Source organism: Lepidochelys olivacea (assembly GCF_965140295.1).
Source record: "Lepidochelys olivacea isolate rLepOli2 genome assembly, chromosome: 2".
NCBI classification, from domain to species: domain Eukaryota; kingdom Metazoa; phylum Chordata; order Testudines; family Cheloniidae; genus Lepidochelys; species Lepidochelys olivacea.
Window position 1 is genome coordinate 138645249 of NC_140412.1, and position 15302 is coordinate 138660550.

General features: G+C 42.9%; 1 protein-coding gene across 3 annotated transcripts in view; it reads right to left on the reverse strand.

The window, feature by feature from the left end:
• Positions 1-15302, reverse strand: part of TRIO (trio Rho guanine nucleotide exchange factor) — a 401689-nt gene that overhangs the window by 245825 nt on the left and 140562 nt on the right. For all 3 annotated transcript variants that reach the window (XM_084621487.1, XM_084621488.1, XM_084621489.1), the window contains exons 4-6: positions 14030-14222; positions 13151-13663; positions 5996-6118 (exon numbers count right to left, since the gene is read on the reverse strand). In XM_084621487.1, coding sequence (XP_084477613.1) covers positions 5996-6118; positions 13151-13663; positions 14030-14222 — 829 coding nt within the window. The remainder of the gene's footprint in view (positions 1-5995; positions 6119-13150; positions 13664-14029; positions 14223-15302) is intronic.

The window sequence follows — 15302 nt, forward strand, 5'->3', positions numbered from 1 at the left end:
TGCAGGAGGAAGGCTGTCTCCTGTTACTGGCACTGAAGGAAGAGGGTGGTAGGCAGGAGGGGAGCAAGCTCCTGTGAGAGGGCCTAGACAGGTCCAAATCCCGGATAAGTGGCCTGGAGGCAAACTGGGGAGAAGGATCCAGCTTGTGGAGAACAACCAGACTGGGAAAGGACTCCAGGGAGCAAGCCCTGGGGTCAGTAGCTCAGATAAGAGGTGGGTCTCCAGAGAGAAAGTCTAGAGGGTCTGCACGCTGCAGGAGGGTGGGGGGAGGGAAGCCCCTCCATTTTGTTTTCTTTGGGAATAACGTTGAAATTAGTTTTCAATGCCCCACTTAGGGGTGCTGAGATAGGTGGGCGCCTGACAGAGCCGCCCTGATTGAAGGTGGGCCGGACACAAGGGGGCCTTATGAAGTTCAACCCTTAGGGCTTCAAGAAAAACGCTGATTATCACTAAACTCAAGTAAGTCTCACATACTGATAAGACTGAGTCACTGCTCTTTAAAGAAACTAACACTTGAGCGATTCCCAAGTGGTCAGAGTAAACAGGCTGGTAATAAGTTGTGCTGCTACTGCTGAAGGCAGAGACGGACACTGAACATGCACACAAGGGAAAGCCCTCTGGACGGACTGTAGGTTTGATCTACAAGTGATTGCAAGCCCCCTGCCCTGTAGGCTTCCCTTGATTCGTGCTGTGTTTATTCCATATCTCCGGCTTTCCCTTTGCGGAACGACAACATGGCTCAACAGCAGCACCTAAAAAAACCCAAAGTTTGGAACTGCCTTGTTTCCCATTGCACACTTTTAATGTAAGTAGGGAAACCAGGGCCCACTGTGATCAAATGAGAGGCTAATGTTAGCTGATGTACAACGGTTGTATTTTTTCAAGGTGGTGTGTGTCTTGGGCCATTTGACAACTGTATCCTCAAAGAGAATCTAAGTTCAGTAGTTTTATTTTAAAATGGTGTTCAGACAGGTGCTTTACTTATGCTAAATACAGTGTACTGAAGACTAGTTTGTTCTTTTCACCTTTGGAGATGAATCATTTGGAATAGTTTACCCTGTAGTTAGGGGCAACACTAGTGTACAGAAAAAGGGTAATATATGCAGATGTGCTATTTCTTGTATTGCAAGGAAAAAGACTCAGCGCTTGTCAAATTTATTCCTCTGCAGACTAAACACATGAAGTGTAGGTCATATACCCATAACTACACAGAAGGTTAACTATATCCAATTTAAAATAGCAATTTGCTTTTTGTTCTTATCCATACTTAAAACGTTCAGCTGGCCCCACTCAGTCTCCTTGTGTATGTTCCTCTCCTCGGCATTTCTCACTGGACCCACAAAGAATCCCATTGGTCACAGCTTCTTCACTACTGCTGGACCCAGCTTGTGTTCTGGCAGCAAGCTTCCATCTAGCACTTATTCTGATTAATGGAAAACTAGAAAGTACAGCACCAGCTATGCCCGTCCATTTTTCTGGCTAAGGCTGTTGGCTGAACACAGGCGATGCCTCATTCAGCAGTGAAGCAATTACCAGAGAGGGAACTCAGTGATGTTCAAGCTTGTTTTTTCAGGCATTATAGGGGGTTGGGGGGTGTTTGTTTGAAGGCTCTATTGTCTTGTTGAACCTGCAGCTGATTTGCTCTGAAATTTCATCTTCAAAAAGGAAGGACAGAAAAGTTTATGAATCAGGTTCTGGACAAAAACATTTATGAGACAAACTTCCATTTGCAAGCCCTATTTCCCCCCTCCCCCCATTGGATTTAGATTACTCCTACTGATGACAGAGCCATTACAACTTAATTCAGCAACAACTTACACCTCCAAAATCTCTTGCATATAGAGAAGCTGTACATACCTAGCAGCTATTTTATCACTTTTCCTCCCTCCCCTCTACTTTGTCAGGGAGATGCAGGCTGGTGCAAGGGAGAGACAATCATCTTTTTTTAAGTGAGAATATTTAATACATAACGTATGTAAGCTGCATATGATTACTGACAATTTTTTCAAATCGAGACTGTCAATTTACTGCTTACAAAGCATGTGACATTTCTGATGACTGCAGTTTTTATAGGCTTCGTTAAGATTGTCTGACACTTTCCATGAAAGGACCCTGTTTTCAGTTACCTTTAACTTTGCTCAACTTTAATTGTTCAGGCTGAATTTGATAGTATGTTTCATCCACAATGCTTCAGCCATTTCTCAAAGTGAGATTAAAGAAAAACATGTTTTGCCCATGTTGAAACAATTCTTTCAGCTGTTTCATTGAGAAGCTCTGTGCCTCCAGCAAAGGCCCAGGTGACGGGTGTCTTGCTAGCGTCTGGAATGTGCCTTTGGCTGTTCCTAGGGTGAGCAGGTAGCAAGTGTGAAAAACTGGGACACTATTTTTTTTTTGCGGGGTGAGGGAGTATAGTTGCAGATATAAGACACAGCCCCTAATATCGGCACATCTGGTCACTCTAGCTGTTCCCATGAAAAAACATCCAAAGTTGGCGCACGTGTAAGATTTGAAAAACAACAGTTTGCACATGTTTTATATAGGCTTTGTGAACTTTGGCAGCTAAATTCACAAAAGATTTAATCTTCACTGAATGTGCTCCAGCCCAGGGCTGCAGAAGCCAGGCAGGGCTTCTCCTGCAATTGCTTCTCCCAGCTGTAGTGACACCAGAACTGACAGCAGGGAGATTCTCTCCTGTGCTTACTGCCAACCCCCACCACTCTGGCACCCAAGCAACAGGGAGGAGGAAACCTCCTGTCTCTAATTCAGAGGGGATGCATGCCTGTAGGGTAGGGATCACTAGTGGGACAGGCTGGAATGGGCTGAGGCAAAATCGCTAACCACTAGAGAAGACTTGCCTATCGAGCCTGGAGTAGAACCCAAAATAACCAATAGCCAACATTCCACTCCTGTCAGCAAAGTCAGAAGTTCAGATATACCAGAATTAAGGTTGCTTGTGCAATCTTAATTTGGCCCCCTTGTGCAGATGCATAAATTGAAGTTATATAGCAGGGGTGGCCAAACCGCAGCTCGTGAGCCACATGTGGCTCTTTAACAGTTAAAATGTGGCTTGTAGAGCCTCCCCCGCCATTCTCCCCCTGTCAGAGGGGGAGGGGGAGATTGGGGCTTCTGCCCTGGCACAGGGCAGTGGGGCTAGTTTCTTCTGCTAGAGACGACTGGTGCCTGCTGGGGGAGGCATAATTTAAAAGGTTTGCCCCTCCCTCAACAGCTTGAGTCACAACCTCCTCTTACCATCAGTGGCCCCTCCCTGCAGATCCCAGGTGTTAGCTCCGCATGGAGAGGTAGCGGCAAACAGCTGGAAGCTGCAGGAAGGGGCCACTGCCTTTAGCTCCGTGGTGAGAGGCAGCAGCCCCCGCACCACCACCACCCACAGAGCTCCCAGCTGTTTGCTGCTGCCTCTCCCCACAGCCACAGCTCCCAGCTTGCTGGCTCTAGCAGCTTTGCGGCATCATGTGACCGAGTAGGGTCAGCAAATCCTGGCAAAAATCTGGGGTGGCGCATGACTCCGTGTGCCCCCCCTCATGCGTCACCTCTGGTTCTGAGCAATGGGGACGGGAGTCTCAGGGCTTCAGCAGGTGCAGGGCTTCAGCCCCGAGCCCCGGCAGGTGCCCCAGCTCTCGAACTTCTGAAGGTTGTCATATGCAGCTCAGAGGATCAGTAAGTTTGGCCACCCCTCTTACAGAGTCTTTTATTACATGATCACATACTAATTTTTCCACAGGACCCCTGCCTCATTCAGTACATAAAACGGATGATGATCTCCGAATGAGCAGATATTCAATAATTTGTTTTCTCTTCATGGTTCAAACTGTGTGACTTCTTAATAGCATCACACTTGTTTTTGAAAAAGTTCATCAAATTTACAATATAAAAGTATACATAGATTTATTTTTTCTACCCCTTTGTACTTGCCTACACTTGGAAGTTTACATTGAATAGCTGGTCCTGAAAAGGGTGGACTGATTTTAAGTCAAAGAAACTTAAATCACCAATTTAAAATGATTTATTAGCAAGCAGGAAACGGATTTAAATCAATTGTTTTAATCTAGTTTTGAATTTGTACTATTTAGGTATTTCCTAAAGAAAGACAGATTTGCATTGGGTGGTAATAATTAAAACATGTTGACCTGCAGCTAAATATAGGCTTTCCACAAAGTCTGGTGGAGGTTTTTTTTGCTAAGAAGGATGATACACTATATCTATATTCATTTGATTAAACAATTACATAGCAACTTACATTTATGCAGATTCTCAATGTTTACATTTTTATGATGTTAGAAAACAGTGAATGATTCATTTCTTATTTACCAGATTATTTTGTGTTGAGCTCTATTTGGACGGAAATTCAAATAAAATACACCAAAACAGAGTTTTATTTGATAAATTAAGTAAAATGATCTTTAAAGTGCTGGATACACAAGAAAAAAGTTTTGCAGTTTATATTAGCATGTTTGGCATTTAAATTAGCTATCTATTACACAAAGCAAGTATCTTTAGTTAGTGATCCAAATGGATTGTTTCTGGACACATATTGAATCTATTTCCCTATGTTAAGTACCCTCACACCTTCTTGTCAACTGTCTGAATGGGCCATCTTGATCATCACTACAAAAGTTTTTTTCTCTGGCTGATAATAGCTCTTCTCAATTAATGAGCCTCTTACAGTTTGTATGGCAACTTCCACCTTCTCTGTATGTGTGTACATATATCTTCTTACTATATGTTCCAATCTATGCATCCGATGAAGTGGGCTGTAGCTCATGAAAACTTATGCTCAAATAAACTGGTTAGTCTCTAAGGTGCCACAAGTCCTCCTGTTCTTTTTGCAGATACAGACTAACACGGCTGCTACTCTGAAAACTTTCTGGACACCATGCCCTACCTACATTTTAGAACGACTAGATCTCACCCTCTCATACCTACTTTTTAATCCATAACTCTGAAGATGAAAACAAGCTTTCCTGGTTTTTCAACTGCCAAGTGGTTTCTTAGCTTTGAATTAGTGATTGAACTGAACTAGCTGAAGAAACTGAAATCAAGAAAATAGTCTCTCTGTTGCTGCAGAAATGGCTCCTGATGTTTCGCTGGTTTAGCACTTTAAACTCTGGTTCCCGGTGCTTAGCCAATAACTGACACCAATTCAGTGGTCTGACTTGTTTTAAAACTTGGCAGGCAAACATGTACTAATTATTATTTTTTATTCAATTTAAAATAGTTTAGGCTTTAAAATAGGTTTATTTTAAAAACAAACCTGTATTTAATTTAAAACTTTTAAAAAATCTGTTTTGTTTTTTTTTAAAAAAAAAATCCATTTTTGTCCACACTGAAAGATAGAAAGTACCAATTCCATGAGAAAACATTTATTTCAACTTCATTCTGTTATGTCAGAATGATAAATGATCCCTTTTAAAAATGGAGGATTGTGAATACTGAGCTGACAGGCTCTTTTATTGAATAGTGAAATTTCTTATAAGTATTCAAGCATAAGCTGGCGTCAATTTATGGGTTTTCATATAACTAATTCTGCCCACATTGTGAGCCCATCTAGCATCATTCTTCATTTAAAGCCCTACATGTTTTCTCTGAAGTTGCTAGCAATTTCTAAAGCAATACTTGAGAATCCACTACTGAAATACTTGCTAGTAGTTGCCAAAGAACTATTCATTATCTGTATGCTGTACTTTCACCAATACTGACATGTGGTCTAATGGATAGGATACTGGGGGACTTGGAGTCCGAAGACCTGGATTCTATCATAGGTCTGCCACTGAACTGTGTGACTTTGGTAAAATCACATTGCTGCTATGTCTATTTCCCCTCTCATCCTTTCTTCAGATTCTAAACTCTTTGGAGCACAGACCGTCTCTCACTGTGCATTTGCACAGAAACATGGTCCTGATTTTGGTCAGAGACTGTAAATGTTTCCATAAAATCCAACAGCTGTGCAAGAAACTGTTTTGCAAGTCATGTTTCTTACCATACAGTTCATGGCAAAGTGATTGTGCTGCGTCTGCAGCTCCATAGCGTGGGGGTGACTGGTTCCAATCTCTGTGTAACTATTCAGAAACAGACCTTTGTTGTGTGTGATCCAGTCAAACATCTATAAGAAAAACAACAACAAGATCACTCATTTACAATGCAATGACAAGCTATAAACAAGGAACATGCGATTTCGCGTTTTACAAGAGACCCAGACCCTACAATAATGAAACCTGAAGTTGCAGTTTATTTTTGCTACTTTGTTAATTTCAGTGTTAACCATCTCAAAGCTTTCTCAAACGAACAATCTCAGCCCAAAAATTTCATCACCCCATACTCTAGTTGCAGCAAAATCTGCTCCATTAAATTAGGGCCAGAGAAAAAATCTTTACTTGAAGTTTGAAGGTAATGCACAAAGACAGACTGCATGATAAAACATCTACCTTTTCGTGTTGCTAATCTTCTCAATGCTGGCTTGCTAAATTAAAAAAAAAAATTAAGACAAGCTATTAGAAGCCTACTTCTATACCTGCTCAAAAATATAATTTTAATTATGTAATTGCCTGCAGTCATAGACACGTTTTATTTGTATTACAGCAGTGCAGCTTAAAGCCTAGGCATTCATACAAAATATAAATGTTCAAGTACACGATCACAACTTCCTCCATTTTTGTCTTAAATACAATAGTCACAAAATCCTACATTATGACAATGCCAAGGTTTTTTAATTCAACATAAATGCAGGAAATGCAAGTTACACTCCCAACCACCATCTAAGCGAGAAGTTGGTGCAACTGATGTATCTTGAATTATTGGTTACATTGTTAAGCGTGACTTCAAATACAGCATTCAAGGTGTAGATGAGTTAATGCTGTATTTCCTTCACTTTTTAATTGCCGTGTGTGTGTTAACAGAATTAACATTCACATAGATTTTTTGCATGCAATGTATATATATATATTTGATGCTGGGGAGCCGTTCAGTTTTTTGCCGGTGGAAAGTGAAGCCCTACAGAGAACAAGCAGCACGGCAAAACAGATGCAGAGCTTGATTCCCTGCTGTGATCATCAACTCCTCCATAATTCTAAACTGAAGAGACCACCTGCTCTCCGAGCTGGGTGAAAAGGATTCCTTGATGAAAGAACACAGGCAGGAACCAAAAGTGCTGCCAAGTTGAAAATATCAGCCTTAATAATATGTAGGTTACCAAAGCAACACTAGTAACTTCAGTTCTCCATTCCTCCATGAGCTGGGAACACAGAATATATTGTAAGTGGCTGGGTTGCATGTCAGGAGCCAGGAGCAGGAAGAGCCAAGAGCGTGGCAGCTTCAACGTGAGGGCAGTCCAGACATACCTGAGCAAAGAGGTTGAATATTTAGAAGGAATAATCTCAGGTCTGCGTGAGCCACACCTGCAGATTTGGTGTTTCTAAGCCTGCATTTGGGGGTCCATTGGAAACTCAGACCTTACAACCATGCTGGCACATCCAAACTGCTCTATGCAGACCCAAGTCAGAACTTCAGCTTCTGTGGGTGTTTAGCATCATATCCCAGAGTTCCTAGCTCTCTAGCTAGCTTAAGCTGCTCTGTGCTTGGTTATGGGAGAACCTGTCTGTGAAGTTGACAGGAAGTATTTTGCATGGTTTTAGCCCACCAACACATCGAACCAAGCCATTTTGAGTCTGCATGCTCCCAGCAGTCAAAGCCATCCACATGGATTCCGACTCGGCGGAAAAACTTTTCCACCTCATGCTGCCAATCCTAGTTCACGAATCAGGCAGAGTGTCTGCAAGATGCTGGTGGACATTAAAGTAGCAGTTTGTGAGCTGCCAAAGGCACCTCTCAGAAGGGGGTACTGACATGCCAGCCATGACCCAGCTGATGCTGCTCATGCCTGTTGCCTTAGCCACAGACTCCCTCTATGTAGACCAGAGCTTCTGGAGCAGGGCCACAGCACAGACTGGTGGGTTCACATCATCAAACAGACTTGGAGTGACTAGCAAAGCACAGTCCTTTCACATGAAGAAACAGATGCTCCTGGAGGTATGCAATCAGCTTGCCCCATCCTCCAGTGCCAGTACACCGACATGAGGGCAGCCAAGCCAGTCCAGAAGCAGGTCACCATAGCCATCTGGAAGCTAATACCCCAGCCTAATACAGGTCCATGGCTAGCCAGCTTAGAATTGGCAAGTCACTGTGCGAGTTGTTGTGGCAGAGGTTTGAGAGGTGATCAGGCCTGTGAAGTACTGAAAGTTGGTAGGCGCTACATATGTTACGGCACAATGTCTGGGAGGATAAGGGGAAACCTCTTCTAGTAGACTCAGGACACTCCTGGATTTCTGCACTGGCATACATGGCCAGACAGTGCATCTGTCATAATGGGTGCGGGATCCAGATGTCCCACAGAAATTAGGGATGCTTTGTGTGCCCACATACCAGGTTTGCATGATGCCATGCATAAGGGGGAATTAAGTGTTATTTTAAGTCATGCTCTGTATGAGTGAAAGGCAGCTGTGGGATTTTTATTTTTATTTTTTTATTTTTAAGTGTGTTGGTAATATGAATTCTGGAAACACTTTCATGAAATGTATGGAGATGTTATACATTTTATGACTATTGGCCAGGTACTTCAACTCAGTCTATGGATTACTCTGACATTTGTAAAATTTTATTGTGAAATTTACTGAGAATGGGCATGTGATGACCTTTATTAATGTTTGCCACTTAACATTACATCTAATAAAACTTGAATTCCACACAAGGCTAAAGCAGCAAGACTTTATTTAATACATGTATTAAGATACCAATATAAGAAACAGAAAAGCAGACCAGCTGCCCTCAGAACGTACAACACAATAACCAAGTTATGTGCAAGAACAGTGAAAGCTGCATGTTACCAAATGACATGGCCAACTATTCCTGGGTGGCCTCTCCTTGACTTTCTGGTGCATTTTACACATGTGGGCTGCAACTAGACTTGAATGGATGAATCCAGGGGGTACACCTGCCCATTCCACGTGCTACTGTTCATTGCTTGTGACATGATCCAGCCAACTGCTGAACTGCTACACAGTCTGCAGGACACAATAGTGTGGAGGGAATTCAGGGCATGGAGGTAAAGCTGGAAGTGGCAATAGAAGCTGCAGTGTGGTAGCCATGAGTAAAAGTAATAGCTCGAACTGTTCCTTCTGCTGCACTGTCTTCCTTCTTCAACCTCAAGGCATGCTCCATTAATTTATCTGCCAATCCTTGCTCACGCTGTGCATCATCTCTCTTTTTCCACTCTTCTCTCATCCTTATCCTTCTGATATTTCATTGGGTGCTTCTGGAACTCTATCTGCTGATTCATTCTATCTAGAATCTCTCCCACCAGCTCATCTCAGATTTTCTGCTTGCCAGCAGAAGGTAGGTCCACTCCCCCAGGCTCCTAGTGCCGTGTATTTGCCCTACAGAGGTGGAAGGATCTTGGGGGGGGGGGGGGGATCCTGCTTTAATTCAAGGTCAAAAGATGTTACTTTCATCAATGGACTGTTTATTATTCACCCAAAAAACACTGGCCATTGACGATCTCCTCTGGAGCAGCACTGAAAGCCATCATACAGCATGGCAAGAAATACATAAAAAATTAATCTATTTTCCTTTTGTTTTTCCATGATTGGGAGGGAGAACTTATAAATGGTCTACTTACTGGCCATGGATTTTTCAGTCCTTTCAGGCAGGGCAAGCACTGGAAAACATTGATATTCTGGAAGTCCCTGAGTGGAAATGTGAACTTCGTTCCAAGCCAAGAGAGGACAGCCATCTGTCTATGCTAAGATCTGTTTAAGCTTCTAGTGCCCAACATATGGAGGGGCTCAAGAGTAAGGCTAAGATTTTGTCACGGAGGTCATGGAAGTCACCAAATCTGTGACTTCCAGAGACCTCCGTGATATTTTTGCTTCAGCCCCAGGGTGGCAGTGATGGACCCGTCAGCTGACGGGGGACCCCCTGCAGCTCCCAGCCGGCATGGGCAATCTGGTCCCCCTGGCAGCTCGGAGCCACCGCTGTAGGCAGCAGGGACCCCCGCAGCTTGGAGCTGCTGCCGCAGGGGGACCCCACAGTTACAAGCTATTGCCGAAGACACTGTGGGCAGAACCCACAGCTCCAAGGTGCTGCTGGAGGCAGGGGGGACCCCACGCTGAACTCTGGAGTCCCAGCAGCAGTGGGTGCTGGACCCTCCTCCTTCCCCATTTTGTAATAGTTATTTTTAATAAAAGTCAGGGACAGGTCACAGGCTTCCATGAATTTTTGGTTATTGCCCCTGACCTGTCCATGACTTTTACTAAAAATAGCAGTGACAAAATCTTAGCCTTACTCTTGAGTTCGAGAGGCAGCCCTGATAAGTATACCCAGCCCTGGAAAGAAATCAATCATCTGGAGTTCCTACTCAGTGAGAAGTTGGTTTTAATCACCAACCAGCAATGGGTGAAAATTTGTAGTAAAATCAATAAGGTGCTGATTTAGCATGGAGACACAGTACATCCTCCTTACAAGCATCTTGTGTCCATGCATAGACCCAAATGACTGCCAGCCCATGGGGACTCCTAACACAGACAGCTACCATCTGCTGTAATTTGGACTCCTATTTAAGCCAGCTATGGACCAAAATACACACTGGCATTTTGTTTGGACTCATAACAGCCAGCTTTTTGGGGGACTCAGTTTACAGAACAGTATGGGCATGGCCAATTTATAAGATGCACTGTATTAGATGGGAAGAGTACGTGAGGTTAATTGTGGGGCCCCGATGCATCCTGATAACAGCCATTAACTAGTAAAAATTTTATGATAACCGCTCAACTTTCTTACTCATTTTACGGTATCCATTTTGAATCCCAAGTGGTGATGGGAGGAAAGCGGGGGGAGCTAAGGGAAGGGCGTGGGTTCTGCCATGAACAGAAGTACATCCAAACCCTGACTGATATTCATAAAGTAATAGACATTCCTCCCTTCCGTATACTAACAAACATGGCAGCAGAAACTTATCAGATTCTAGAGCGGGCTGCTCCCAAGGACTGTCCCCCCGCTCAGCACAGTCACGCACCATTGTGTGCTCAGTGCACACCACAGTTGCCAGTACCTGGATGAATTTCTCATAGAAGAGGCAGGAGGACAGTGAGTTCCCAAAAAGTTCTGTTGACATCCTTGACTCTGCAGTACTTGGTCTTCAGACACTGGCCCAAGTCCAGAAGGGTTCCTGGCCTAGTCAGACTAATTTGTGTGTGTGTGTGTGTGTGTGTGTGTGTGTACTGAAAGGGGTTTGGGTTTCAACCTGATTCGGAGCCCAGGCTTCATGTGCTGTGAATACATACTCTTAAGGCAGTGGTTCTCAACCCGCAGCCCAATCAGCACACAGCTGCGGCCTATGTGACATCCTCAGGGTCATACAGGCAGTATTGTGTGGATGAGGCCCAAGTAACACAGAGAGCTGCATATGTGGCCCACAATGGTAAATAGGTTGAGAACCACTGTCTTAAGGTCTTATCTGGACTAGAATAAAAAGGTGTGTGTATTAGAACACATTAGCTAGCACAGACAGATTTTATAAGTTTAGCGTGCTGCCTCTAAAACTTGCTGAGCTGCTTAGCACTTTAGCTAATTAATACCCACACCTTTTTTCCTAGTCTAGACAAGAACAAAGAAACAACATTAACCATCACTGAGCACGGCTACCCATAGGAGCACATCCCAGAGGTGAACAATCTCAGCTTTATCAACTCATAACCCACCTATTCCAGTCTTTGGGAAATAGAAAAAATGGAAGAGATTTTTTTCTGACAGACTGAAAAGACAGAACTCTGAGTGATTGGCATAAACCCTACAACCAAAACTTTTAAGCAGGAGTTAACAATATGAATCAGGAGCTTTTCAGGTAAGACAATAAGGGAAATAGTTGTCAAGTGCCATATTTAGGTGTCTTAAACATTAACTCTTCCTTCATGTGTTCGCTGTACAAAATTAACACAGCAAGAAATTTGCAGCTTTGTAGGCTTTCAATCCCTGCAAGAGTAACTGAATTAACACATTTCTAAGGAGATATGGGGCATCGTGAATGCTGGATGACAGAGAGCATTCAATCTTGGTCAGATTTTTTCTGTGTGTTTTTGAGCTAATGTGCACCATCCCCCCAATTCCTGCATGGCAGAAACAGCTTCTATTTACTTTTTTAATAATTTTCCTTTGGTCATAGATCATAAGAAGTGGCATCTCCAGGAGAAATTATAACCCGAGCATTTTAGAAAATGGGCCAAAACCCACTCTCCAAGGGTTTTGGCAGTCTAATTTCAGCCTCTCTTAGGAAGAAACTACTATCTTTCTAGAAAGCTTCTTGATCAAATATATAGTGGTCATCAGTTTCTAGTTATGTCCCATCTTCTGACGCAGACCTGCTTTTACTCTAATGCACGTAACTCTTTACCCCTTACCAAACAAACCCTGGTAATACTATGAACACAAATGTGAAGTGAGTGTTGTATCTATGGCCATTCATTAGGCTTCCCCACTAGGGCGTGCACTCTTTTCAAAGGAGATATTATCAACCACTAAAAATGAATCTCAGGAAATTAGACAGCACATCCGTCTCGCCTGTAATTAACACAGGACTCTTAAACATGTCAATGTAGGCATCTCTTTCCCTCTCCTGTAGTTCAGGAGAGCTTAACTCATTCTGACCACTTACAGACTGAGCAAGAGTCACTCAACAGGAAACTGAGATGATGCATCACTGCATTCATCCTGCTGCAGCAGAGGGGCATTACTCTTTAACAGTATGCACATTCATGTTGTGCCAGAAAAAATACCATCCTAAAATAAACTTACTGCAACTGAAGTGTCTGTGTGTCACTCAAAACCCAAATCCCTCTCTGTTAATCAAGTTCACTGAAACACCAATTATCCACACTAGAAACTGAGTTCAGAAAATACTAAAAGCCACTCTGAATACAACACTCCCCCCCACCTCAATGGAAAGTTGTAGTTAGTAGTTCTTAGAGAATGTTTTCCAGCTTTCATTGGCACTTTTTTTCTTTTTTTTTTTAAATCAGGCAAGACCAACCTAAGTACCTTGAAGCTGATGGTGCATGGTTGTTTCCCCTTTACCCCACAGCCCTTTTACCTTTTCAGCATCCTGCTCAAACAGCCTGAGCTGAAAACATTGGTCCAGTTTCAACTTCCGCACATGCCACATCTGATGCAGATGCTGCCGAGTTGAGTGCAGCCGGTCCAACATGGTGGATACTTTGGGTAAAAGGTTCTGCAAGTCTGCATTCCCTGACCCAGAGTTCTTTTTGGGGAAACTTTCACTGCTCTGTATCCGCTGGAGCAGCTTTTGTCCTTCCAAGTCAAGGTCCTCAATAGGGGCCTTAATGACTTTCTTCTTCAATTGTGAATGCTCCTCAATCATATTTCGAGCACCCTCCAAGTCCTGAGGCAATTCCTTTTTAGCCAGTATATCCTGCAGTTCCTCCAATCTGGACAGCATATGGGTTGCACTGCTAATGTAGTCCTCAAAGGCAACTCTGATTTCAATCCATTCCTCATGGTTATACTCCAAACAGCCATCAAATTCTGGAGTTAGCTGAGAGGGGTCAACTACTTTGGTAAGGCCTTCCAGAGATACCATGTTAGTCTAAAACACAATGAAGAATATTGCAATCACAAATCTGATGCATTTGGAAAATACAGTGAAAATGCAGTTCAGAGCATCTAGTTAATATTGTCTGTGCTCGTATTTTGAACAATATATAACATTAAAAACAACCAAGGCAACACACAATGCTTTATTTACAAAGCACAGGTGGCCTTAGAAACCACAAATCTAACATGAGATTAAAAATAGACCCACACTTCTTGCAGTCCTGCAGCCTGATTTAGCTCTCCTCCCATTCAAATGCCAAGGTTCAGCTCAACTATTTTTAATAAAAACTTGAGCTAGGTGGACCAAAACTCCCCAGGAACTAAGCAGTAAGCCTACATTTTTCCATCTTGCTATTACCTCAAATTCAAACTTAGAGCTGCCAAAGTTAGTCCTTTGTTTTTGCCAGAAGTTGTCTGGCTTGATTATCAGTGCAACATGAATACAACAGGGAAAGGATTCCTGTAAAATCTTCAGCAGAGGCTTAATAGAGTCCCATTTAGATCCACGCATGTCTACAATCACTGTGAATCCTCGTTTACAAACTTCTTCACTGGAGGGAGAAGGAAAGAAAAGAAAAGAAAATGTTAATATGCACTATAACAAGTTAAAGGTCAAATTAGGCTTCTCTTGTTCCATCACAACACTTGGTAATTCAGTTACCTGTGTAACAGCAGCAGGATTTGGCCTAAATGCTTACTATTGGACGTACTAACCAGGTCTAGAACTACACCCTGGTAAAGGAAGCACAAAACTTGCTCTTAGTCAAGATTAATTTTTTATTTCCAAGCTCTCTATGTAGTTATCGTTTTTCAGCCTTGTTGCGAATCAGCAGAGCAGCAAGCATATTCACAAGTTGTTTTTCAATGCTGTACTAGTATCATTCATTTTGTACATCTATATTTTATTCTCTTAAGCTGTAACCCCATGGAAGGATACACAGTCCATGTTAGCAGCAAAATGCATTAATAAATACCTGATTTTTTATCCCTTGTGCACATCAATGACATACCTCTTCGTGTCCGGAGAGAGGGGATACCCAACTGTGCTATGCAAATTAACTGGATGAGTCTCAGACAAAAATGCATGAAGACAGTTAAATAGGTATCTAGGAAAGATGTATCCAATATTAAACATCAGCAGTGCTGGGGACCCAGACTAACCAACCTAAGAGTTAAGTATAATCTAAAAGTAGCTGATAAAAAAAGTTTTCCAGGCTGCTGAGGAAAAAAGTGACGTCTACCCATTGGTAAAACGTGAGCTGAGTTTTACTGGCTGAGCAGAAAGCGACCCGACACTCTACGATTTCCGCTACAATCACAGTGGAAATTACTGATTTCCACTACAATCATCGTGTTGTCATTAATACACAGGGGTGAGGCAACGATCTTGGGGTAAGGGGTTACGGCACTACAGAGTTTCTTCCGCCTGTAGCACCAAATGGACATTCTGTGGGACTATTTTAGTGGAAATCAGGCTACTGGAAGCCCTTGCCCCATCCCTCCCCCCAACCCACCTGGGCCATCCCACTCTGGCCAGGCACCTCCTTCCTTCCCCTCCCCATATACTGAGTGACCCGATGGCCAACTGACAAATTCATTGTCATAATGACCAGAGTCATTTGTCCAGAGAG